Genomic DNA, 27437 nt, shown 5'->3' with positions numbered 1-27437 from the left:
CAATTTTTTTGTATGTTGGATTAGGCATTTACATGCGTCCTTTATTTTTCAAAATCTACGTACAAGAGGGAAAAATAGACCATGATTGTCAAGATGGAAAATGCAGAACTCATTACACAAGTTTTACCAAACAAATAAAGCTACATCAAGTACAAATTTCTCTGCAACAAATTCCAAAAGAATAAGAGCTTCTATGCAAATGGGAATGATTTTTTACTTACATCTGTACCATAAATTTGCCTTTCTTGCATTCACCTAACAAAAGACACTTGTACGCCCAAGAAAGTCGGCAAAAATGGGTTGAAAAGGAGACAACGAAGTATAAGGTACACGAATGAATGAGCTATGCGGCAAACATTGTCTCCCAAGCTCCTGAAAGTTCAGCCATAGGGATTTTGGAAACTCTTTAAGAGTTTAGGAATGTCATATCCCAACAAGTCATCAACAGCTTGTATCTTTTGAGATTTCAACTTCTCAAACTTGTCGATGTTGTAACCACTCAAAACCTCCCTAAATTGCTCAACATTTGGAAAATCTCCGGCTGGTAAATGGTGTTCTCTTTGGACCTACAACAGGAAAAGCAAAGTATAAAAACACAATATACTGGAGTATTATTACAAAACATTGTTTGGCATGTGTGTGTCAGAGAGAGAGAGAGAGAGAGAGAGAGAGAGAGAGAGAGAGAGAGAGAGAGAGAGAGAGAGAGACCTTCGCAAACTCATCTTCCAAATTATCTATTAGCCTCTGTTGAGCTTTAGTTTTGCCCATCATAGCAGGCATCTCTTTCTTAAGATGGCTAATAATATAAGCATGAATCTTGGCAGCTCTGGCACGTTTCACAAATTCATTGATCTGTACATGACACATCAGTAGTCTATATGAATGCGGTTGCTTTAAGTTTGTTCAACATTTCAAAAACTAGTAAATTTACAGCAAGAGCAGACAAAGAATTAAAAGTCTCAAAAGAGGTTACTGCATTGGACTCACTCGACGATCACAGGCCTTCTTTGGTATGTCTTTCAAGTCAGAAAGAAGATCTTCCTGCTCTCTCTCAAAAAGTTCTTTGCCAAGTGGACCGGCAACAGCCTCATTTACAGGTTTGTCATTGAATGATCTGCCAAAATTAGGAACAGCAGCTTAACTATTGAGCATACGAGCATTTTGATACTCCAAAATTTACGAGGGTAGTGCAAATAGAGAAAGAGGTATGAACCAAAAACAAATTGCACATATTCTTAGGAAACCACTGAAATGAACGTGAAGAAGCAATATACACTATTTCTTCTCATGGAAGCCCAACACCTTCTTTATCATGTCCTTTTATCATTATATAAATATATTATGTGAACGTATATTTCTTGCCAAAGAAATACTCCTTTAACAAAGGAAACATGAGAGCATGATTTCCAATTTTTGAGTCTTTAAATAAATAAAGAAACTACTTCAGTGTTTATATTATATCCATCTAACTGGAGGGGAAAAAATATGCAATGATGATATATTGAGAGCCTACCCAATATAAACACGCATAACCTCAGGAGTATTTAGAACTTTCCCAAGCGACCACATCAGTGCTCCATATATCCTCATCAGCTGCAACGTGAAGCAATCAATTTGCATATTTAATTGCTACTACCAGACATAGATACTCAGAGATCAATATTGAATACCAAATCGTGTTACAATTTACAGTGTACTAGCTTACTTGTTGGGTATCAACTTGATCTGCCTTGTTCAAAACCACACGAATCTTGTCATCGTGACCGCGTAGAGATGAAATCACACGCTTGAATTCATCACTGATATCAAGTTTATGTGGATCAAACAGCAGCAGAATGAGATCACACTTTGAAGCAAACCAAGATGTTACACCAGTAAATTCATAGCTTCTCTGTGTCCGTTGCTTTTCTCCCGATAAAACCCCAGGAGTATCGACAAATGTTATGTGCTCCAACAGCTTCATATATTCAAAAGCATAAGCAAATTTAGTATATAGGGAGACATACCTCAATGGTTTTAACTGAAATTCTACTGCAATAACTAACCGGATGTGGCATTTGAGAACACTCAAACTTTGAAAGAAATGCAGTTCCAAAAGTTGTCAGACCACTAAATGGCATATCTGCTTGAACAGCAATAGTGTTCCCTGGTATACTTCTATCATCAGGACCATTCTGTGACAAATATCAGGAATGATAGTCAAACTATTCAGCATTAGAATGTATAAAGCAGAAATTAGAAACATAGAGTTGTTAATAGAGTAGAAGGCTACACTAAATATTGAAAGAGTGAGTAAAATTAGAAACAGAAGGCGAAGTAACAAGATCAATAGCATAAACAAGAGGACAGTGAATTTGGTTATTTCTTCACCAACAAGAAGGCAGAAGAACTGATCAGATAAGTACCATAACAACGACAAATCTATCTGTTGTAGGTTCAGGTCCAATGTGAGCTCCTGTTGAAAATTGAAGACATGATAGGCAAAATTAATATTGCCACCCAACGCACACAAATCACATACAGAAGGAAAAAAATACAGACGAAACGAAAAACACTTGCCAGGACAACTATTTTCAGTAAATGTTTAACACTTGCCTGGATAACTATTTTTCAGTATATGTTTAAGGAATGTTGTTTTCCCTGTGGAGTATTGACCCAACAGCATAACCATAGGTTTGGCTTCAAAATCACTGTTTGTCTGCCACAAGCAACAAAAAAAAAGAAAGTGTTAACTAATGTTTCTTTACCATGCATGTTACTTGCAAAAGGGCAAAAAAACTATTTAAATGTTTGTGCAGAAACGAAGAAGAAGAAACTGAAGTCAAGAGAAATCTACAACCTACTTCACATGAAAATCGAGGCCATATGCATTTATCACTTACCAATAAGGGGGACACAAAATCGTTGTAATGGTATGTAACCTCTAATGGCTTTAATTTCTGTACATATAACTTCTTCAAGCCATCGATAATTGAGGTAACAGAGGACAATGGAACCTGTAATATACATGAGAGGAGCATTCTAAGAAGTAAACAAATGAAGTTAGAAAATTAAGAGGATGGTCAAATTCAAGAAGAGAAGACAATTATAACAAATTTCTCTAATTTGTAACAAGGAAAATCAAAGTCATTTCTAGTGGGCTGGTGTCCATACTTTAGTGAATGTTGGCCCTCCAAAGAAAAAAATAATCATGAGGAAGGGAACGTCAAAAACTTTTAATCTTAATTGAAAACCCTGGTAACAAGACAGACCATAAACATATGAAGTATCCTAACTATTCTGTAAGTTTCTTTCAGGAGAGCACAAAAAGTAGTGGCACATAGTTCATGGTTACATTATGTGACTTTCACTAGAAATTCATTTTTCTAATGACAAAAGTCTTTGGGTGAAAGAAAAGAGAAATGGATCAATAAAGACGGATGCAACCCAATGATCAACAAGACATAATATTCTGCAGAAAGGAGGACTAAATGAAGCAATCATATCATAACAAACCTAAAAGATAACTACATAAGCTCTCCTAACCATGAATACTGACAAGTAGCGAAGAGCTTTCCGGGGAGAGAGAAATTCTTTTGACTCTTTTTTTTTCCTGGTAATCCGCAACCAATAAAGAACCAATAAAGACTGCATTGAAACACTACAATGTATACCTTCTTTGCCGATTTCGAAGAAGTAAACCAATGAGCTGATGGAGATAGTTGCAGTTGAGAACTACCTGTGTTAGTGTTAATCAATGATCCGAAAGGACAAATTGAGACTTGTGCAGATAGAGGGAAAACACGTCTTACCATTCTGTTCAGGGTCATTTGTCTTATGTGCACGCTTATTCTTCTTCTGAATATTGTTATTTAGCAAGTCAGGGCATATAGAATAATTTCCAAATTAAATTGTAGGAGTCATTACAATACTTACAGCTAGTAGCTTATCCAGACGTTCCATAACAGGGGGCTTTAAATTTTCCAAGTCCACTGCAAGGGTACATGAGGTTGTCAACTTGAACTTGCAGCAAACCACCCCAAGCATCCAATGACTAGAACACCCAACTTACACTACTTACCTTCATTACTCAAGGTATCTTTAGTTAGCGCATGTCCACCTTGCGCCAAAGAAATTAGCTACAAGAGATGTCAGCTTGTAAAAGATAAGTCAAAACTATAGAGTCACACATCAAACATTAGAAGACAAGATGACACAGCAGAAATTGAACCTGCATTGCAGAAATGAACTCTTTAAAGCCAAGAAAGCCTTGTCTTTTGGAATCTGCCATAGCCCATACCTTGCAGATAAAAAGAAGAGGATGAAGTTTAGTCCTGATGGATTTTTTTTTTTGTGTGTGAAAAAAAGAGAGCAAAATTGGGCAACAACTATAAAACGAAAGAGAAGCATAAATCTCTATTTGTAGGTGCACAAAGACAAGCATGTAGTCAAGCCAAAATGCTCTTATACAAATGTATGCTATTGCATCTGGGGAGTCATTTACACGTGCATTAAAATTGAGCTGTGTCCTGTTCGTCTCCCTGTGATTTATTTCGTTCAAGAAAAAACAGAAGTCCCTAGCACAGGACACTTCACATTAACAACCCACTCCCCTCCCCTCCCCTCCGAGAATGGAAAAAACAAAAATTGGCTTGCAATCTTGAAACAAAGTCATAGCCATAAGAAGATGACAGAGCAAGTAACTTATCAAAATTGTAGTAGTATTGACAACAGCGTAAACATCTACAATTAGTGGATGGTGTATTGGTTCCCGTGAATTAGTACATAAATTTTTTTGGTCATTAGGAAGAGGTATCCGGGTGTGCACCTACTAATCTTTGGGGACTTATCCCACCGTCTATTAGCAGGAGCCCATTTCAAATTGGGACAAAGCACCGTATGGAGTATGGACTTCCCCACAATAATAAGAATACAAAAATTCATGTTTCAAGAATGTCAATAAATCCATGATTACAACAGAAAAAAACAACTCACATGAACGATAAATTTGTTCTGATGATGCATCTATCGAAATCAGATAAATATGAATTTTGGCTTGACTAATATTTTCAACGCGATCTAAACGTTTAATTTCCGATCATTAAAATGATGGAGCCTATATGCTAATATGAAAAATCGGTTGTGTGTTTGGTTGTAAAAATGGGAGTGTGAGTAGACTTTTCCACAAAAGAATTATGCATTATTGAGAAATTCTAAGTACAACGAAAATGTACCCCGAAATTACCCTAAAAAGGAAAATCAACTATACTTGTTGATTTACCTTTCGGGTACAATCTCTGGCAGCAGGACCAAATTTTAGGATTGCCACATTGTTGAGAGAAAACAAAGAAGAAAACTTTAATAGAATAATCTATACGCCCATCTCTTGTGCCCAAGCCTTCTAGTCAGCAGAATTGCGATTTTCTTTTCCTCGATTTTCTCAGGAACAGAACAGACAGAAATAACCTTAGCCCCAGAATTCTCTAGTAGGGCGTCCCCGCTCCGAAGTCTCGCTCTACGTTCGCTCTCTCAATCTTTGCTTTCGCGATAGTGAATTTAGTAGTTTGAGATATTTTTAAAGGATGTTTTCAAGCTCGCGCACGCGTACCATGTGACTTGGAAATAATCGAAAGGAAAAAAAGGACGAATGAACGAAAAACGCACGACCAGAGAGAAGCAGCCAGCAGGTACCTACCTGCTTGAGATCCTCTCGAGGCAAATTCGACATGGCAAAGAACTTGAGGGCGTCGGTCCCGGTAATGCGCCCGTCGCCATCTGAAATTGAAACGGATGATCATTAACGATCAATAATACATTGATGAGTTAATAATCCGAAGAAAAAAATCGGCACGTAATCAGGAACATGCAATTAGAGATATGGAATTTAGAAGGAGACGAAACCTGAATCAGCGTAACTGAACCATTCCTTATAGATCATCTGGTGCTCTTTCGAGCACTTGCTTAACGGTGACGAATCAATCTCCATTATTCTAAATGATTCAAACCGGGCATCAAATAGATTGGCAAAATTAATCGATTTTCGCGGCTTCAATTCAGATTTTACTATTTCGAAGGAAAATTTTATTGTCGTCAATTGAGAATCGGAGACGAAGCTCCGTTTCTCGCTCCGGACGGGAAAAAAAGCTGGATACAACGATGGTTATTTGTAACGCCGAATCACATGACTAGTGGAGGTGGCATCGATAGATTTTAGAATCAGTCGATTTTCGCGGCTTGGTTTTAGGTTATTTGAAACAAACAAGAGATACTTATGTGAAGAATTTTTCGTCGCAGTAAACTTCTCGGTGGAGAGAGAAGAGGGAGAAACGTTATTAGCGTGGCTAGATTCGACGATGATCCCATTGCATGGGAATCCGGGAACGGTGTCAAAAAGGGGTGCTGTACGAGGATTCTCCCCGTGAGCATGGTGCGAGAATTTTCGTGGAATTTGGATGCAATAATTAATGGTTCGGATTAAAAATAAATACTTTCGAAAAAAAGTTAATTCTACCTTAACTCTTTTTTGAAAAAAATTATTTTCAATCCGAACCATTAATTACTGATATGGACGATCTAGATGAAAACGCACACTATCCTCACAGAGAGAATCCTGACAGAGGGTCCTGATCGAAAAAGAGTTGATTGGAAAAGAAAGCCATGGACTCGGCTCCCATCCATTTCCTTTCCAACCATTCCAGTTTTGGCCCTTCGTGGGTCTCCCTCGGGACTACAATTATCATTGAAATTATTCACTTTTTAGAACTCATTGAGAATATCAATCTTGTCAAAAATTAGGAATATCGACCATGTCAATGTCAAAAATCAAGCTGATCAGATACCGTTTGATATGATTTCAAAATGCATTAATCTTGTTTAAAAAAAACGGTGCACAAAAGATTGCAACACTTTTCAAAATCTTATCAGACGGTACCCCATCAATCTAATTTTTGACATAGATAATGTTTTCGATGAGCTATAAAAAATAAACACTTCCGATCATTATTGTAGGCTCGGAAAAGGCTCACAAATAGCCCAAACTAGACCAGATTGGATGAGAGCTGACTCCGAAAGGCATAGGGTCTTTGTACTGTGTTGATGACCCCACCACAAAATCCAGGGAGCTACTCCTCTCACCGTCCAATTTGGCCTAGTGGGTTCTTTCCAGATTTTTTTTTTCAACCGATATTAAAAATAATTTACATCATGCATAAATTACAATGTACACATATAAATTATAAAGTACAAATCACGGGATTACATTAATTGTGAGGGTTCACAAGATAATCAAGTTTAACAACTCAATCAATACAAGAAATAAACCAATCGTAGGAGAAAAACAAAGAAAGAACGAGCCCCTCTAAAAGGGAAGAACACCCCACATAGGGCTGGAGAGATTCTAGCTCCTAACTTCTTAGTGAGAGGAGTTGTGGCCAACTGAAGTAGCCCCAATTGCTTTTCCAAATTCAGTTTAATAGTATCATGATATCTATAACTCTAAGGGGTCGATAAAGTGGGCATGATAAAGCAATAAGTGTTTGATCACGTGGTCGCATGTTCGAATCCCATAGAGGCCAATCATCCGGAACCTTTGGGCCACTAGAATTTATGTCCAGTCGTTACTTTCAGGACCCCAGAATTAGTCGAGTTGCGCACAAACTAACTTGAACATCCAATTATTAAATAATGATTAATCGTCTCGACGATAATCAGAAAAACAAATCTTGATCATTTAAGTGGTCTGAGCCCACAAATGATAAACAAAATGACATTCATATAACAATCCAAACACAACAACTTATACAATCTCTCACATATATGTAGGGTTCACACATTATCTCTTCCCCTGAAAGAATTTATTAAAAAACTAGACCGTCAAAAATATTTTTAGACGGTTGAGATGCAAAGTTATGCCACAACTTGTTGCACAACCGTTATGCACATAGCATTCTTGATCAATTTAAGTACTGAATTGCGATGTCTTGCAAACAATCTTGCGAGAAGGGTTTGAATGAATCTTGACCATTAATTACAATAATAGACGGTAAGCGATTAGTTGTGTACCTTGTTGTGTTCCTCTTATTGTGCACGTAGCATTTTTGTAAATTGATACACCAAGTTGTGAAAAAAGAAAAAGAAAGAATACATCAAATGCCATCACTTCGGAAGTCCAAGAGCAACTGGTCTCGATGTTGCATCTCTCTCCAACTTGGTGAACCGATAAACGCACGTAACCTAAAAAAATGAATAAGTCTTGTTCCAGAAACCTTCTTAAAAAATAAGTAGCTGATTTCACATTTTCAAACTCAAAAATAATGTACATGAAAAATAAATTTTCAATTTTTTTCATCGTATTAAAGATCTCATCGAGATCTTTCAAATAAGATCCATATTGCATAATTTCAGAATTTAATAAGCCCATAATTTTTGAGCTTGAAAATTGCTTTTTTAAAAAATAAGGATTTTTTTCCACTTCTGGAACGGGCTAAGACTACTATCGACAGAGAGATACATTGATCAATCCGAACATCAATTTTACATATCTTGATAGTATTCTAATAATAATTTCAACTCCAGAACTGTAAAGTAGAGAGACTGAGAGACAATAACCTACTTCTAACCAACCTATGTCGACCCGAGCTCGAGCAAAGGCTAGAATTCTAAGCTCGCTTTGAGCTTGAACAATACAAAACTCTACTCGGTTTGTTTGTAGTTCTAAAATTCTTAGAACATTTTGAAAGGTTATAGAGTTGATAGAACCTTTAGAGTTGCATAGATTTCGGTAATATTCTAGTAACTATCAAGTCTAGCAATGGAGAGTTCCACTATATTGTGGAGGGATGGAGAACTATGTAGATCGAATACGAATTGTTGGATAAATATGATCCCTGACCATTGATTGTGGAGGAGGATAGTTATAAAAGGCAAGAAAAACCTCATTTTGAGAGGTGCACATTTGCAAGAGAACATTTGGAGATGTGTCAGGTGAGTGTTATTGAGAGAGTGCATTTGGAGTATTAATTTGTGCATCAATAGTTGTGCAATGAGTGTGAATAGTTGAAAAACTCAACCCACACTACCCCTTAAAACTCAGGTGTTCAGAAGAGGGAAGCTGGGGCTTTATAATTAGCACACATGGGACATGTCTAGGCGATGTAGGACACATTTCAACACATTCTGCTGGACCACAACACAAGAAAACCGGACAACGGTCCACTAAACAAAGGCCCAACTAAGCTTTGATAACAAGTTGAAAAGCGAGAGATTTACCAGCCGGTCCCAAAACTTCTGTAAAATTTCCATTAAAGATGAACTCAATTTGTATTTACCTCCAAGTACAATCTCATGAGAAAATTACCCTTTTACCCTTATTAAATACAACCACCCCCCACCTCCATTGCGTAACCCACCTCTAGCCGGCAATCCACCTCCGGCCGATAACTTTTCCGGCGACCACCTCCGATCGGCAACTTTTTTCGGCGACCACCTCAGGCCGTCGACTATAAATTCGCAATGCTTTTTCTGGTGAGTTTCACAAATTTCACAGTGTGAAATTCTCAATTTCGCACAATTTCAGTGTGAAATTCTCAATTCAGTCTGTAATTCTCAATTTCACATAATTTCATAGTGTGAAATTCTTTATTCATAGAGAGAGAGATAGAAAGAGAGGAGTGAGAGAGAATGAGAAATTTGCTGTCATTGCTAACTCCGTTCTTTGTCTTCTCAATCGAAGCTCTAGAAATTGCCCTTCAAAAAATTCTCTATGAATGTTTGAATTCGCAGTGAGCTATTCCAGCGACTTTTCAAAAAATTTGCACGTGTTTGAATTCGCAGCGTGCTATTCCGGCGACTTTTCAAAAAATTCGCACGTGCTCCGACTTGATTGATTGTTCATAGTAGGATAAAATAGTACCTAAATACTTGCAAACAACAACGGATCAAACTCAAAAGGTTCATATATAAAAAACTACATAGACTCGAAACGACGATGTACCTCTACAAGAAGAGATCGTCAGCAACCGCTCGATCACCTTCCTATCCACGTGGCTGTCGATGACATGGAGCTCTCGCGAACCCAATGATGTCGTACGATCTCATTTCTTCACCGTCTCGGGAGATTTTTGCCGCACGTACTCGTTGTTGATCGTTGGAGCCTTATAACCAGCACAGATAAGACATGTCTAGGCGATATGGGACACATGCTCGTTTTTACTCGTTTTGTAATAAAATAGATTATCTTTTGGATAATCAGGATTAAGGAATATCATTTAGCCCGAAGGCTCGCGACCCGCCCTAAGCCCGCCAGGCCCATCGGGCTTTTACCCGGCCCGAGTCCGTGAAACTGACAGGCTAGCCCAGCTCGTAGTTTGTGGGCGGACTTGGGCCTATGAATTTTTACTCAGCCTGCCTGTAGACCCGACCCATGAGCCCGCCCGTGGTACCTGCTCAGTAGCCCAAAATCCCACAGAACTCTTTTTTTTTTTCTCCCTTAGTTTATTATTTCAATTTATTGACAAATTTTGAAGCCTTTTTTATTATCAATAGGGATGTGAAAGATCTCAAATATTCCAAATTTCATGCAGGTTTATTTTAAGGATACTCAAATTTGGTACGCTATTTTCTCCATTATATGTGATGGTATTCTTGGGGCATTGGATCATTTAGGAAAGGTGATTCCCTTTGTGCAATTTATTGATACCATTTCATCTCTGGTCATGCATGATTGACTGTTCTTATCTGCAATGGTTTTTGGATTGGAAATTGAAATCATAGGAATGGGTTGGCTAAACCTAGGGTTACAGTACATGGTTTTGGAGTTCTACTATTTTGTTAGGTTCCAACTCGCTGTTTCAATTCGTGATTTAGACTTGAAAGATAGATTTTATACAGAACAGTATATGGATAGTTTGGTAGCTCAAGTGCAGAACCATTTACTATTGACCATTCTATGTTCTTGAAAACATTATAGTGCCTTAATTTCTTAACTTTTTATTTTCCGCTCCTTCATGTTTTTATATAAATTTCTTTTACTCATGTTGAGCGAAAAATATATTCTTAAAAGAACTTGAGATTCCTTGTGAGCACTATCAGGGTTAAATAACTAGAGGCATGCCACCCAAGCCATCACTAGTTAATCTTTACATGTAATCTAATAATCTAGATATTTTGCCGGGTGACATTCATGTTGACTTCTCTTCTTACAGGTACAAGTACCGGAAATGGTCATATCACGGTTCCTCTCTTTACCATGGGCGTTCATATATGACGTACTTGGTGCCTTCTGAGAAGACAGAGAGAAGGGATTGTAAAGGCTTCAAATGTTCTAATGTTTAATCTTGTGTTTCAAATAATTACAAATAAAGCGGATATTGATAGAATCATGAGAAACGTTCACACTCAACACTCTCATAACTAATTATGTTAAAGCATTTCAAAATTACATAAACATAATTTCTCTAACTCTTGCACACACAAACACAACAATGGTGATGGTTTCACCCCCCTCTCGTCTTTGCCCTCTCTCTCAATTCGACACTTTACCTGACATACACACTAATCTATATATAAAACAAACCGATTGCTCTCAACTACACAATTCAACTCTATAATACTTTACTCTGATAGTTTATTCTATGATTTTCCATTGATTGGCAAGACGGTCGCGTGGTCTCATCTACCACTCAGTCCATCATTGGTGGAAAGTAGCACCCCGGCTTAGCTTTTCTAGGGATAAGTAAAAGATGAAAAAGAAGCTACTTCTGACACCTCAACCAGCAACTTCAGACTGTACCTCATAAAATCGAAGTTAGTAAATAAGGCCATAAAAAAAAAAACTTTAAAGTTGAAATTGTTCAATTTAAACTACTGTAACAATTGAAGATGGAAAAGAATCACTAGGCTATATTAATACATCTGGGATAAACCACCGGGTGAATAGAGAATTATAGAACGGTTCAATCCTTTTAGTTTCCAAGTCGAATAGACCCATATCTGTACCTTTGCTTCGAAATGGTCGGTGTGAATCACCAACGAAATAGATGCAATTGCTTTTACACTGATTGGAAGCGCAAGCACAGAGAAAGAAAGATTCATCATGAGCCAAAAATAAGGCTAATTTCCTCTTATTGGCGACGCAATTGTTGCAGTCGAAATTGTTTACCTCCCTCCAAGTATTCGTAATCCAGTCCATCCTGAAAACCCTAAACCCTGTCGTGTCATAGCCAGATTTTGTATCATAATCACATTGAAACGGGTTCCACCTCGAACCTCTCGTTACCAGTACCAAGTCAAATGTATTAGAACCGTCGCCGCAGCAGCAGCAGCAGGGGGGCAGCTCCACCAAATACTTTGATAGCCCTAGCCCGCTTTGGTCGGCCTCTTCACTCATGTCCTTTTCCATGCAGCTGGGTCGAATCTTAGTCACGGTTGGAGGCTGATCTCGATCGGCAGCAAACTCGAAGCATAGCATGCAGTCATCATACCTATTCACAGCGTAAAACCGACCTCTGTGGTAAATGATGACGTCGTAATGCCGCAGTTCAGTAACAAAAATAGGCCTCCACAGTGCATCTCCAACATGGCAATAAGTGAACTGGAAATCTATCCCGCTCTGTAACACGATCACGCAGTGCGGATCACGAGGGCTCGCGGACATGGCGGACTTGGACATGTACATCTGTTCGAAGATGGTTCGAGGGAGGTCAAGTTTAATCCCAGTGAACGGGTTGAATAGGAAAAAATGGCTAATAAATTCGGATGTGGTGAGATCTTCGAATAGAAGCCAACCCCGGGACGAGGTCGCGCCGCAGACAAATCTCTTCCCGTTACCGTCGACGAAGGCATTATTATAGATCAATAGGTTTAATCTGTAAACATTATCATTAGATAGGTTTAATCTGTAAACCTGGCCGGCTGCGTCGTCATCAGTTCCTCTTGCTATTTTGGTGTTACCAGCACTACAAGAAAAATTCAATTGGGTGACGAATGAAAATCGTCACAAATTGCATGTTTTTCGTCACAAATAATATAGGTGACGAAAAAAAATTTGTCGACTAAAGGTTGTCGAGGATTCCTACCTGGTGACGAAATCTATTTTTCGTCACCTATAGTGCCTTTTGATGACGAAATATTTCGTCACCAAAAAGTGAATAATTTGTGACAAATTTTTTTTCCTCACTTATTGTGCTTTTTGACGACGAAAAAATTCGTCACCGATAGGTCACATTGGTGACGAAACTTTTTGTCACTAATATAAGAAATCGGTGACGAAATTTTTCGTTGCGAAAGATGTTTTCATATGGGAAAAGAAATCCATCTTTCTTGCTCCTTCTGGGTTTCGAACCCGAGTCCCTTGAGTTTTTCGCGCAAGTTCCAACCAACTGCACTACACACACTTTTCAGTAAATATTTGAAATATCTAATATATAACACATATGTTTAACATGAAAATATATTTCGAATGTAATTTTGGACCTTTAAATATTAAAATTAGCAATTTTGATAAACATGAAAATTGTAGGCAATTGAGTTATTGTTCAAACCCAATTTGAATTATCTCAATCGGAGATTTTAGTAAAGAGTTATGTCCGAAATACATTTAGTGACAAAGCGTAATTCATAAATTTCGTCACGAAAGGTACCCGTTTGACAACGAAATATATTTTTTGTCACTGAAAGCGTTAAAATGGTGACGAAATTATTTTTCGTCACCAAAGTTAAGCATTTGGTGACGAAAAAAATATTTCGTTACTAAATTGCTTACATTTGGCGACGAAATATATTTTTTGTCATCAAATGATTATCTTTGGCGACGAAAAATAATTTTGTCACCTTTTTTAAACTTTCGGCGACGAAAAATGTATTTTATCGCCAAATGGGTACCTTTAGTGACGAAAATATTTTTTTTGTCGCTAAACAAGCATAATTGGTGACGAAATTATTTCGTCACGAAAGTTATCAAAATAGTGACGAATTTATTTTTTCGTCGGCAAATATACTCATTTAGTGACAAAATTAAATTTCGTCGCCACTTTTTCGTCACTAATTTTCATTTTTCTTGTAGTGCAGAAACGTATAGCACAGCCGGTAGCAACAGAGAATGCGCCTTAGATTGGTGGCGGTTCGCAACCGTTGATCGCCATGAACGGCAGACGTCGCGACACCTTAAAAGATCAAGCGGTTCCATTGTTGGATGATCCAAGATAAGCTCCAGCAGTTCCCCCGGAAGTTCTGACCATCCATGTCGATGCCGATGCCGATGATGCGTATCCATCTATCTCTCTCTCTCTCTCTCTCTCTCTCTCCACATTGATTTGTGTCAAAATATGTGAAGTCCTTGGGATCGAGTCTAGATTCCTTCATCAAATAAACCACCAAATTTTTATATTAATATAATAAATATACTTCATTTTTATCAGCAAGATAAATTTACTTGATCAAATATTGAATTACTCACTCCTTCCCAATTTGTTTGTCCAATTGTCTCGTGTCTTTTAAAAATATACTTATATCTTATATTTTATAATATTTTTTTATGATTTTGAAGATTTTGTATAATAAAACTAATTGAGATCTATCAAACAATATCCATATTGCATATTAAAAACATTACGAATTAAAAATTATAAATAATTCTTTGAGAGGTGTAACGCTCTCAAAAAGTCAAAAAGGGGACAAACAAACCGGGATGGAGGGAGTATATCTGATGAGTGTAAACGATGGGGTTTCTACCACTGCATGTGGGCCCTACAAGACTTTTTTGTTACAATCTGAATCATTCATTTTGTAGAATACGTAGAGTAGTATACCCATGAAAAAAATCAGCTTGATTGGATATCGATAGGTATATCAAAACATGAATTTTGGTTTACAGAACGGAGGGTCATAGATTTTGAAGTTAAATTGTTTATGGCAGTCCATTTCCTAAACCGAAATTCAATTTTTAATATATCTATTAATGTCCGACCAAGCTCATTTTTTGCGTGCATATACTATTATATAAGTTATACAAGATGAATGGTTCAAATTATACCAAAAAATGCTTAGTGAGACCCGTAACGGACTGTGGTGGAAATTTTTTTTAACTCATATCTGATACATTAAAAAAAAAAAAAAGGACTATTGAACTTTATTTAATCAACCATATTCTTGGGGATGATTAATAGTCGGAATCAAGTAATTCAATACTTGCAAGGTGGGTGGTGCGCATTGTATAATTTTTCCTAAGGCTCTGTTCCGCAACTCGATTTAAGTACTTATTTTTTATTAAGAAGGCAATTTCAAGCTAAAAATAATGTGTTTACACAAATAATTTTCCTATTAATATGAATCTTGTTTGATAGATCCCATTAAGATTTTTTATATGGTGAAAAAAAATTAAATTTTTTTTTTTCATATATATTATTTTTGAGTTTAATTAAAAATGTAAAATAAACTGTTTATTTTTTAAGAAAGTTTTTGAAACGGGGCTGATTCCATTCCGTCCTCAATTCTCCCAAACAAAAAAGCTCAAAAGGAATTGTCAGGAAGCCTTCTACGTGTTAAAATTCCCATTAGTACTAGTTTTCTTTTGCCCTTTTCGGTTTTAAGGTAAATTGACCATTATTTGACTGACATGGTAAATATTTGCGCAAATAAAGTTACCCTAAAACCAAATGACATGGGCCACCCGCCACGATAATATTTTCGCAAAAGTAGTCTCAATTTCGGTATCACCCATTAAAGTTTCATATGGCAAATTGAGTCATGCGTTCGATATGAATGACCCACATCAAGTCAAGTGGTAGGCGATCTTTTATTTACGAGAACGCCAGAGAGTGCCACAAAATATTTCACATGGTATTCCGAGAGTACCTAATAATTGACGCCCTTTAAGTCCTGTTTGGTGGTGCCGTCACTACCTTGGACTTCCAATAAAGCGATTTTCGCATTAAATTACCGATGCACGTGGATTAATTGGGAGCATTTTGGAGACAATCTCGGGCTGACTTTTGAGTTCCGCCAGCCCGGCCCACTCCGATAAGTTTATCTACTTTTGCATGTGGGTTGGGCTGAGCAGGGGGTTGACAATCTTTTGAAGATGATCCATTAACCTGGCCCAAGTTCCAGCTTCAAACCTTGCTTTTGTACATCTAGGAGAAAGTTAAAAAGTGAAAAAAAAAGAAAAGAAAAGAAAAGAAAATTTAAAAAGAAAGACAGGAAGCGAAAGGAAAGTCCTCAAATATCATAAATATTAGTACAGTACTAAATAACCTGTTATATATCCTAAATGGTAAATGCTTACCGCCTAAGACCCTACGACGAGTGTTAAGGTTGAGGTTGTTCGTTGATTTTTGAGTTTATAGAGCAGCGGTCGGTTTTTTTGTAGGAATTAAATTTATAACATACTAACACATCTCGTTTGGCAAAAGAATTACGACCACCTAATGAATGTCGTTGATCACAATATATGTGTTTTGTCTAGATAAATATAAAATCGTCACAAAATTTGCACAACATGTATTCGGATACAAAATAATTTGCTTCATTCCGTACTTTAAAATCACCTATTGAGCCGTGGTTAGAAAAACCATTCCAACTAGATACCGGAGTAAACACGTACCTACAAAATTTCTGAACATGGTGTGATCTTATACAATCTATCTTACAATTGTACGCTCGAGATAATTTTCTTTCATTGGGCAACAAAGCACTTGAGTATGACACAAAGGTTGCAAAAGTGGTAAAAGCTTTAGCCCGTTCTGCTAAGATTCTTATTTTTTAAATACTTATTTTCCGCTTTACAAGACATGTTATTCTCTCATAATACATCACTTTTAATTGAAAAAATAAGTACTTAATTCTTTTAGCAGAACGGGGTATTATTATTTTTTGGGTAGGTTGGTAGTAGTTATGCTTTACACTTAATAGCCAAATTTATTTTTCTTGCAAGTTACATTTAGTAGAGAACCAGAATGATCATGCCATCTAATTGGAGCAGCTAAACCAATATATAGGAAACTTGAAAGAGAAGGGATAATATAATATATATTAAAATCTGAATATTCTAAGCTATGAAATATGAACCCTCTTCTACTCAACCCCATAGAGGAGAAAACCCAAAACAGGAATTTGATAAATACAGATGACATAGTCAAACCAGCCAAGAACAACCACACCTACATACGATATCTCTATCTATACTAAAATAATTATGTGAAAAAAATGATCCATAGAGCACTAAGTAATCATCTTTTTTTTTTTCCATCTGATAACCGGATGTCCGAATAATCCCATCTCGGCGTCTCAATATCCTGTGGGGAACTCGCAAGTGCCATATTCTGCAACACAAAAATGACAAAAATGGGTATGATAGTCAGTACAGAAACCAAAAGGAAAACACAACACAACAAAACATATTCACATGGAAAATGCTGTTTATAGTTATTTGAGTTTGTCGATAACCGCTATGGCAATGTAGAAAGTATGACTAAAGATGTGTGAAAGCAGCAAAAGTGTCTTGTAATTTGTGATCACAGAATCCAGACCTCTGGTTATGTAATACAACCAGTTTTCTTTCCATAATCAGGATGTCCGAGCCAACAAGCGCACAATTAATTTCGAATTCTTGAAATTAATGACCGGACAAATGATAAACCTCAAATGGAATAGATACTACTCGTAATAGTTTCAGTTCAATTTCGTCTCGATTTCATAAAGGAATTCTTGTGAGATAATAGTATAGTACTACCGTGTTTGGCTATGCATTTATATCCATTATTTTAGTTCCACTCTCATTAATGTATCCAAAATAAATTCACAAAAATCTCAACCGTATCCACAACAAAGGTCTAAGATACGCATGAATGTACCAATCATATCATAGCTAAAAAAAAAAATGGCACGGAGATAATGATCAATTTATTTACTACTACCTCAATTACAAATCTATTCATAATGAACTAACATCAATTTTAAGAATACTATTTTAAAAACACTCCCGGACCCAACTATATTCGGAACCGTTCTGTATGTAACGAATTGGCCCAGACGCAGTTGTATCCGGGTTGTTTTCTTGTGTTCTTAGGCATTTAGTATTATTTACTTGTTTATTACTATTTATTACAGTATTATTTTATTAATTAGCTGAGAAAATTAGAAATAGGAGGGTGGGGAGATGGAGAAAATACGTACTGGGTGGTTGGGTGACGACGTAAGCGGCCCCACCAAAGTTACACGTCCCGGGCCCACGTGACTTCATCTGGTAATAGCTATTGAACGCATACGAAGCGTGGGCCTCGACCGTGTTCGGATCGTAACACGTGGCATCCTTCTGGATCGGACGGCAGTCAGCCCCTCCCTCCCCACAAGCATAATCCAGCCCCTTTTGCAACTGCTCCACCTCAGCCTTCCCGTTCGCCACGCACCACGTCTGCCCCGCCGTCGTCGCCGCCGACACGTCACCGCCGCTTCCGGCCGCCGGCGTCGGCACCTGCGTCTTGCTCCCGTTCACCGGCGTTGACTCCGAACTACTGTTACTCAAACCCTCCACTGTGAGCGGTATATCGTAGACTTTCTCCTCGTTTGGATAAAACAGCCCGTAATTCCTCTCGGATGTGGGCCCGGGCTTCTGATTCTCATTGAATAACGCGAACAGAAAGACGTTGAGAGGCTCGTTGGGCCTCAATGGGGTCCCACCGCCGGTAAGCACTCTACGCACCAGGTTCCCGTTGTACGCCGCCGCATTGGCCCCGCTGGCGCCGGCCTCGTTCTCGTCGCCCTTCGACGGCCACCCGGTCTCCGTCACCTCCAGCTTGACGCCGTTGTACTGCAGCGCGTTCATCGCTGCGAAAACGGCGTCGATCTGGGCTTCGAACAGGCTGTTGTATCGGAGCCCGTTCCCCGAGTCGACCTGGGCTTCGCTCTGGTTTGCGTTGAACAGAGCGTAGTCTGGGGATATGACGTCCGTGTTCCCCGTGTATGCGAAAAACGGGTACACGTTCGCCATCAAGGGGGACCCGGTTTTTTGCAAGAAACTCAGCATGGGCTTTATCACCGGTTCGATCAAGTCGGACTTGAACGAGCCGGCGGAGGAAGGGTAGGAGGCCTGGAGGGCGGACAAGGCGATGGGGGATGACACCTTGATCGACGAGAGGTTGTATTTCACGAGGGAGTTGTAGACGTTCTGCATTGCGGGCACGAGGTACACAGTGGTATTTTTGGGGTCGGCGAAGACCTCGTTGCCGACGGCGATGGCTTCGATTTGGGTGGAGGGGTAGAACGCCGCGATGTTGGACTGGACCCAGGAGTCGGTGTAGGACTGAGCGGCGGCGGCGGAGGATAGTTGTTCGTTGGGGAGGGCGACGGTGACGCGGATGCCGGAGCCGGAGAGGGCGGTGAGGACGGTGGAGTCGGTGTCGTAGAGCTTGACCCGGTTCATGCCTTGGGTCTTGAGGAGTTGGACGACTTTGGAGGGTTGTGGGAGGTTATCGGCGACGCGGCCGTAGTTGATTCCGATGGAACCGGTGTCGGAGAGCGAAGGGGTGGGGAAGTGGGAGAGGGAGAGGAGGAGAGAGAGGAGTAGGGAGGGGAGGAAGGTGAGGGGTGCCATGCTCTGTAGCTGGTGGAAACAGAGCATGAGAGAGAGAGAGAGAGAGAGGAAATTTGGTGTTCTGTTCTTGGTTTGCTTGATATATATAGACTCTGTTTCTGTTTCTGTTTTGGAGAGAGAGAGAGAGAGTGTAGGAGAGTGGAGTGAGTGGGGAAAAATGGGAACGTTGAGGGGGAAATGGGTGGTGGTAAAACTGGGGGTTGGTGGGGCCTAATTTTAGCGAACAACAAGCAACATGCCCAGTTTTTACTGTTTTGGAATTTGGAGAAAGAAAAAAAATAAAATTAAAAAGGGAAAGATTTTATTTTATTTTTGTGTGTGTGTGGGGAATATGTGGAAAAAAAATCACTTGCTTAATTATTTGTTTTGTTTATTTATTTCCTCTCAAACCATATAAGGAATTATTTTTCTTTCCATTCTTTCCTTTTTCTTAGATTCGAAACAATCCAGCAAGTAGATCCTGTATCATTCGATATACACTTTAATTGCCTACAATATATAAAATATATGTTTCCATAAAGTAGTAGTTTTCTTTGTGTTGCACACTTTTATTGTGTTTCCATATTTCTTGCATGGTTGCCTTCAAATGAATGACGTTTCTTGTAGCAGTTAATAGCCTACATTTTATGCTTGTTAATTTCTTTCCCCTTTCTTTAAGTTCCCAAATTACATCCATAACTGTTTTGCCTATCGTAAATAGAGTGGTAATTAAGTGATGGACGCTTTATACTCTTCAAATTAGGTGAGGATTTAAATCCCACCAGCCGCTCCCATTTCCTCTAGATTAGTAGTACAGGATCTGCCTTGCTCAAAAGAAGAAGAAGAAGTATTTTACATATCTCGCATACTATCATGATATCATCGAAAGAAGAAGTCGCATGGAAACCGATTGATTGATGCTAAACATTCGCTAGTATCGGTGTGTGATTGTCTTTTTATTACTCCAGTATGGTACTTAAGTGGGCATGAATTATATAGCGAGTCGTGTATGATGATACATGAAAACTGATCGTTCGCGTTAAATTTAAATAAAATATGGTATGTGCTTTCAAAGACATCTCCACCCTCAATACTTTCGTCAATGTGAAACTACCAATGCGTAATTCGGCAAACAATTTGATTGTTCACCGTGAAAAAAATCACTCCATTTCATGCAAGAGTGGATAAAAGTTTGCCCCCGGCCCTAGCACTAAGTATCAACCCCAACGTGATACATAACATAAAGTCTCGCAATCTGATCCTAGATATAAAATCAAACCAAACTAAATCGAACCTTATGTTTCAATCACTTGGGGTTGGCTACATGAATTATTTTCATCCATTGAGCTATGTCATGGGATACTTATTCACACAAACCTACTATACTGGTCCTAGATATAGAATAAGATATATGGATTTAATGTGGAACTGTAAGTATATCCCATCTACTCCAGTGACACCCTCATCGTAAATGTTCAGGCATGTATTTTCAAGATCAAGAGAAGAAGGAGCTAGGAGGCCTTGTCGGGGTTATCGCAAGGTAGAAAATACTCTATCCGTCTCATTTTTATTGTTCATTATTCTGTTTGTCTCTTTAATGTCTTTTGCCTATATCTTTTTTAGTGTGAATCTTGAAAAATATGCATTATAGATCTTGTTTAATAGATCTTGATTACTTCTATAATACAATGTTTTTAAAATTATGAAAAACATAATAGATTGAAATATATAAGCAATTAAAAAATGACACCCAATTAAAAAATGAGACGGAGAGAGTAAATAAATAAAAGGTCATCAATACTGAATGTACGTGGTTGTGTTGCAACACCACGACAAAGCAAATTGTTAGGGAAAAAAAGAACTCATATTCACAGCCAGTAGTGCACACATGAATTCCATCATATGAATGCTAAATTGTGAATCATTTGGATTTATGAAGGATTGTGATAAAAAAGAAAGAAAGAGAGAGATGAATTAAAATTGTCAGATTTTGGAAGGGCCGAAACACTAAACTTCATCGTCAAAAATCAAAGACTAAATAGAAAAAAAATAAGATTATACAGTCCACACTTAATCATCTTTTCAAACTTCGAAATCTCTCAAGTGTTATACATTCAATGTAAATTAATTCATATAGAGATTTGTTCCGACATTAATTGAACTTCCCGCAAATGAGTGAATTATTGATGGAATTGAGTTTCAAGAATAATAGATGTGCACTTAAGTTAACCCAAGAGTCCTGAGTTATAAGAAAAAATGTAGTGATAGTTTTTGAAAGGCAATGTAATGATAGTTGAAACAAGGTACTCATTTTCACTTTGGCTGATTGATTTTTTCCCTTAAAATTCGAACGTTGGGTTGCCAGTGTTGCCTGCCTGTTTGATAGCAATAAGTAGGAAAACAAAATGTCCATCAAATCAATAAAGGAGGGCCCCTTTCTAGCACTGGACAGTACTCATGGATAACGGATCATAAAGACATTCGCACCGCAATACTTGCCTCCTAAGCGAGAAGTTTTGGGTGTTAGATGGCAACCATCCATGTGGTATTCTGTTGGTGATTTTAATCGTTTAAATGTGTTTTGGACATTTTGAATTTTAGAAAAAGAAAAAAAAGAGAGAGAGTGGTTGGGTGAGGAAAGAGAGAGGGAATAAATCCGAACTGTCCAAAATACATTTGGACGGTTGGAATAGCCGACAAGTACCGCCACGTGTTATCCGCTTGGCACCTGTAAATTTCTCCTCCTAGTCGCGCATATCCAAGTTTGTCAACTTTTGCGGCCTATGCATGCACTGAGATCAGCAGCACCCCGACACATCACGCGTGCATTTTGTTTTCACGAGTGGGAGGATTTCATTTTTTGATTCCAAAAACATTTTTAGTGCAATTTTGTTTTTAATATTAATTTAATGAACACTTTAAAAATATATACTGTATTTGTGATCAGGAACTTTACAGATACGCTTAAGCTTGTTTTGTTTTGTTTACGGGTGAAGTGAGGTGATCAAGCCAGCTTTAATAGAATCGTTGTCGAGTAATTAACTTGAACTTTGTAGACGTCATGAACTGAAAAAAGCGGGATAAAAACTTGTTCAGGCTTTAACTAAAAACTTAACGAATTAAGAATATTTACGGTTGCGGATCAAAAAAAAAAAAAGAAGAGAATATTTACGGTTATAAAATATATCTGACAAATTCATCTCAAACAAGTTTTTATTGAGTGAGCAGGAGCTTTGAACTCAAGGAGTAGACTGATTTTGTTCGGTTAACGGTATAGTTTTAGTTTTAGTTTTAGTTTTCAATCATTACCCTATTTCTTTCTCCAATCATTACCTTATTTTTTCAATTATTACTTTCTCATCTCTCTCTCTCTCCAATCATTACTCCTATCTTCAATCATTACTTTATTTCTCTCTCCACCTACTACCAAAACTAAACTAAACTAAACTCACAACCAAACACAACCACTGTATACTTCATTCGACAATCCTAGTTGTGTGGTTTATTGGGATGGATGTTCATGCCCTTAGGGGGTGTTCGGACAAATAAGTCATTTTGGCTTATTTTTTGTCCTTATTCACAATTTTTTCGTATCACTTGGCTTATTATCATTTTTTTGGAGATTATTGCATCCTCATGACAAGAGAAATCTAAAAAGTAAATTTTTTTGACTGAAATCCAATTTTTTTTAATAAAAACGAAAGTAAATCAATAAGCCAATTTTTTCGTCTTTATTCAAAAAAAATTGGATTTCGGTCAAATTTTTTTACTTTTTAGATTCCTCTTGTCATGAAGATGCAATAATCCCCAAAAAAATGATAATAAACCAAGTGATACGAAAAAAATTTGAATAAGGACAAAAAATAAGCCACTGTGGCTTATTTGTCCGAACGGGGCCTTATTGCCCTATACACTTAGGGCCCGTTTGATGAAGGCTCTTCTTGCCTATTGGGATTGGATAACCAATCCTATAGGACTATGAAGCCTTTGTTTGTTAACCAAAAATAGTTCGGACTACTAGTCCGATGGGATAAATAATCTGGGTCATAAGGGATATTGCTAATACCCTAGTGGAGATGGTATTGATAATCCTATCCCGTCCCTTAACGATGCAATGACCAAATTGTCCCTTTATTTGGGACCCCTACAGAGCATTATAAGAGTCCTAGAGAAAAAAATTAATTATGATCTTTTAAGATAAAATAATTAGAAAAATAAGATCTTCGCACTGGTTCAAATGGATTGAAAATTGTAGCATTTAATTTTGGAAAGACTTTTTATTAACTATTCCAAAAAATATGGTTACAAAATTAAGTGCTCTAATTTTCAATCAATTTGCATCGGTACAAAGATTTTATTTTTCTGATCATTTTATTTTAAAGGATCATAATTATTTTTTTGCTATTGGCTCTCATATGTTGTTACCCTTCAGTTTTGCACAAAGGCAAAAATAGAAATGTATACTATCAATTCAATCATGTCCATGAAAACAAACATGATATTAGTAATCCTATCATTTAATCACATCCTAAACAAACATACTCCTTACCAATCCCTCCTTATTATCGATCTCAATCCTAATTTCATCTCCTTACGAATCCTATCCATCTATCACTGTTATCAAATGAGACCTTAAGTGAATTTGGACCTAGGCTAGGTCACATAAGTACTTGCTTTATGCTCTCGTTGGTGAATTTTAATAGTTTGAGATGTTTTCAAAAACTCATTCATACTCCCCCTTGCGCGTGTGGTGTACGTAAGATCTAAACTGCATAAATTTAATGCTGGACACTTTTTTTTACGTAATTTTGGGCCGGAAAGTTTTATGTGTTATTTTATTTTTGAAGAGAGAGTGTTCTTGTTCTAATACTGTTTAAGCACGTCTAATTTTCTTCTCCTTTGTGAAAGGTAAGTTTCGAGCTTAAATTGTGGAGTAAAAACTACAGTAACACTTAATTTTTGGTCCATATTCAAACTCAAAACCTCTTTACTTCGAAGCTATGCACCCTTATTAACTGTGTTTGTAAGTTGTTAACTCACAATCCTTTTTCTTAAAGGTTTGCCTAGCTAGTATTTCTCAACTCTCAAAATGATAACAAACGTTATAGGTCGGAAGCAGCGTGGCAGAGCCAGGATTGGATTTTGGGTGTGATAGGGTTCTATAGGAGGCCAAAGTGTGAAAAGAAAGATTATCTGTCCTACAATTAAGTTTTGTCGTGGACAGGTTTTGATTGAAAAGAAAAAAAAGGTCTAGACCAAACTCTATTGTGGTCTTCAAATATAAGTTATTGAGATACTCTATTATTGTTATAATCCAAATCATTTACTGCGTATTTTGTAAAAAGAAATCGATCTTCATATTATGCGTGTGTATAAATTATGAAGTTGTCCAAATACCGATAAATGTCTTACCGGATTTCCTTAGTGTGAAGAAATAAAAAAATTGACTTGAAATTCAGAATGGGGTGGCGTCTACGTACCCTCACCACTTAGCGTCGCCTCAGAAGCCATTGTTACTTTGTTAGTACTACTAGTGATTTAAAAATTTTATTATTTTCTATTTTTGGACTATCTCCTAGCCGTTGTACTATCTCTTTGGATTCGCACTGCAATAAAAATTCCGTGCAGTATTTTCAAGGCATGCGTGTGGAGTCTCTTTCACAAATAAATAGGAGGAACAAATTAATGGTCTGTTGGTTAGCCCCGAAAAATACATGGCACTTCCACCTCTTTCAAAAGATCACACTTCCTAGCTCTAAACATGTAATGTACTCCACGCCCTGGTTCGAGTCCTGCCCACTGCGGGGCTTGCGTGGAGGCCCTTCGGCCATTTGGTACGCAGACGGTGCTATGGTAACAGCTTGCTCTCACGAGTAGTAGTTATGGCGGCTCAAATTAGACATTCCACAGCGGGTCGGGAACCCCTATGGTCACGCCTAAGGGAGTCGCTATATTGGTCACCCCTTTCCACCCTTTAGCTTTGCAAAACATGTAATGTACTATCTATATTATTTTTGAGTGTTGGGCAGCCATCTGTATATTTTGAAACAGCCATGACCTCGTAATAAAGAGCAATGTTAGTAGACTCGATCTATTCATAGGTTGTCAATTGAAACCATTAGTTAATGTTCCCGACATTAGCGTCACCAATTTCACGATTAATAGGACAGGACGGCGAAGACTATTTCTGACTGATGATGAATTAATTAAAAAATTTAAGGATAAGGAGGAAGAGAGAGACGCAATGGCGTCACCTATTTCAACGGCTGGTTTGAAAGCTTCACAACTAGTATTAATTTTGCGCCTGACTGCTGACCTTTCCCTGATAGGAGTAGAATAATACTCTAGCAGAACCAACCACAAGGCGACGAGCTCCGAGGAGAAAACCTAGCCCAGCTTGAAGATGGGAAGACTCTGGGGACAACCCGAAAGACCATAGCCGAAAGCAAAGGGATGCTCGAAGAAGCAGTCTCGTAGAATAAGGGATTCTCAACGGCAAGGCTCGTAGAGTTTGGAATTGAGTGGAAAGAAATGGTCACGAAAGCTCTATAAGATAGGGGAAGGACTTGAATGAGAAATGTTGCTTTATGTATGTACGGGGAGTTTGAGAGCCAAATAACTTTTAGATTCTAGATTATTTGTTGTAAGTTATAGACTTTTCGAATAGTAATAAAATTCATAAACGTATTTTGGATATATAATATGTGCAGAATGGATTTCTGCAGAAGAGTTCTTTGTGAGTAAAAACATAATCAAAATTCAGAAAGTTATTGAAGCAGTGGTTTTTGAATTCTGCCATGCACAATTTATTTTTCAGAATGCATTTTGGGTGCCAAGCAGGTAGTATGTGGCGGTACCTATCGGCGATCTCAGCCTTCCAAACGTGTTTTGAACGGCCCAAATTTATTTCCTCTCTCTCTCTCTCCCCTTATCCGACCACTCTCTCTCTAAAATTTGGACCGACCAAAACATCGCCGGCGGATATTATCATGTGCTACCCGCTCGACACCCAAAAACTTCTTGTAAAATTTGGTCTCCCAAACACCCAGGTATTAGGTTTAGGGAGAATATTGCGGGTAACGAGGAGAAGTGGCATTACCCAGAAAAAACTGTTTCCAATTCTTTTCGAAAAGACTAATAAAATACCTCTCTTAGTTTTCACCTGAGGTTATAAATGACAAAGGTCGGGTACTGGGAGTCTCGAAGTGCATTAAGTTTGGAGTTTTAAAAGCGTTGTGTGGATTTGCGCTTAGACAATTGAGCCCAAGCTCAATTCTTGTGTTTGAGAAGCTAAATTTCAACTTTGAGAGAAAAAAAATCCTATTCAATTGATATCATACTGAAGAACCAAGATTGCCTAGGTTTATAAATATTTGCTATGTATGAATTCTTTAATAATAAATCACCAATCGATCCAAACGCAGGAACGTAAAATAATCAAAAGATAACACCAGAATATACATGGAAAACTCTAAACAGGAAAAAACTACGGAAATGAATCAAGCACTACTAAACACGAGGTTACAAGAACTCTTATTATAAGTTTGAACTCCACAAACCGAAATCTAGACGCTCTTGCCGAATCCACATACACCTCTCTGAATGCTTGACCGCCGCTGCCTTGAATCCACAAGCTTTCTGTTTGCCTCCTGAAAATCTACGAAGGACTTGGAACTTGTTTAGGAATCCTCCTTAGGACTTTTCTCAAATAAGTTAAAGAAAGGATGCTGAAATCTCTTGGAGATATCTTGTACGCTCAATGATCCATCGATCTCATTGTCCTCCAAGATTCAAAGCAAAGACACTCAAGAATTTTCTCTTCAAAAACCATGTACATTGGCTGCTCTTCTTTTCCTTAATCACAATACACGTTTATGTATATGTATGTGGGTTG

At 37.9% G+C, this 27437-nt stretch overlaps 4 protein-coding genes across 6 annotated transcripts in view; all 4 read right to left on the bottom strand.

Moving 5' to 3' along the window:
* LOC131329593 (upstream activation factor subunit UAF30) overlaps positions 1 to 25866 on the bottom strand; it is a 30032-nt gene extending 4166 nt beyond the window's left edge. For 2 of the 3 annotated variants that reach the window (XM_058362804.1, XM_058362803.1), the window contains exon 1: positions 222 to 356. In XM_058362804.1, the coding sequence (XP_058218787.1) occupies positions 222 to 251 (30 nt within the window). In that variant the 5' untranslated portion in view covers positions 252 to 356. Of the gene's footprint in view, positions 1 to 221; positions 357 to 25859 lie in introns of those variants that run through there. The other variant, XM_058362808.1, reaches the window with a different exon arrangement.
* On the bottom strand, positions 65 to 6318 carry LOC131329587 (EH domain-containing protein 1-like). The gene is made up of 16 exons (XM_058362796.1): positions 5881 to 6318; positions 5675 to 5754; positions 4211 to 4279; positions 4061 to 4118; positions 3916 to 3971; positions 3792 to 3837; positions 3654 to 3718; positions 2883 to 2996; positions 2596 to 2698; positions 2406 to 2455; positions 2046 to 2174; positions 1706 to 1957; positions 1514 to 1593; positions 988 to 1114; positions 709 to 852; positions 65 to 566 (listed from the first exon to the last, which is right to left on the bottom strand). Exons 1-16 carry the CDS (start codon positions 5963 to 5965, stop codon positions 381 to 383), a joined length of 1644 nt encoding a protein of 547 aa, XP_058218779.1. The 5' UTR covers positions 5966 to 6318; the 3' UTR covers positions 65 to 380.
* LOC131328761 (uncharacterized) lies at positions 11876 to 14248 on the bottom strand. The gene is made up of 2 exons (XM_058361662.1): positions 14070 to 14248; positions 11876 to 12932 (listed from the first exon to the last, which is right to left on the bottom strand). The coding sequence occupies exons 1-2, from the start codon at positions 14246 to 14248 to the stop codon at positions 11876 to 11878; spliced, it is 1236 nt and encodes a 411-aa protein (XP_058217645.1).
* Positions 16976 to 19687, bottom strand: LOC131329588 (glucan endo-1,3-beta-glucosidase 12-like). The gene is made up of 2 exons (XM_058362797.1): positions 18148 to 19687; positions 16976 to 17294 (listed from the first exon to the last, which is right to left on the bottom strand). Exons 1-2 carry the CDS (start codon positions 19589 to 19591, stop codon positions 17260 to 17262), a joined length of 1479 nt encoding a protein of 492 aa, XP_058218780.1. The 5' UTR covers positions 19592 to 19687; the 3' UTR covers positions 16976 to 17259.
* Positions 25867 to 27437: the final 1571 nt, after the last annotated feature.

The sequence above is a fragment of the Rhododendron vialii genome, chromosome 6a (genome assembly GCF_030253575.1).
Source record: "Rhododendron vialii isolate Sample 1 chromosome 6a, ASM3025357v1".
In the NCBI taxonomy this organism is placed as follows: Eukaryota; Viridiplantae; Streptophyta; class Magnoliopsida; order Ericales; family Ericaceae; genus Rhododendron; species Rhododendron vialii.
This window is presented reverse-complemented; position numbering and strand designations above follow the sequence as displayed.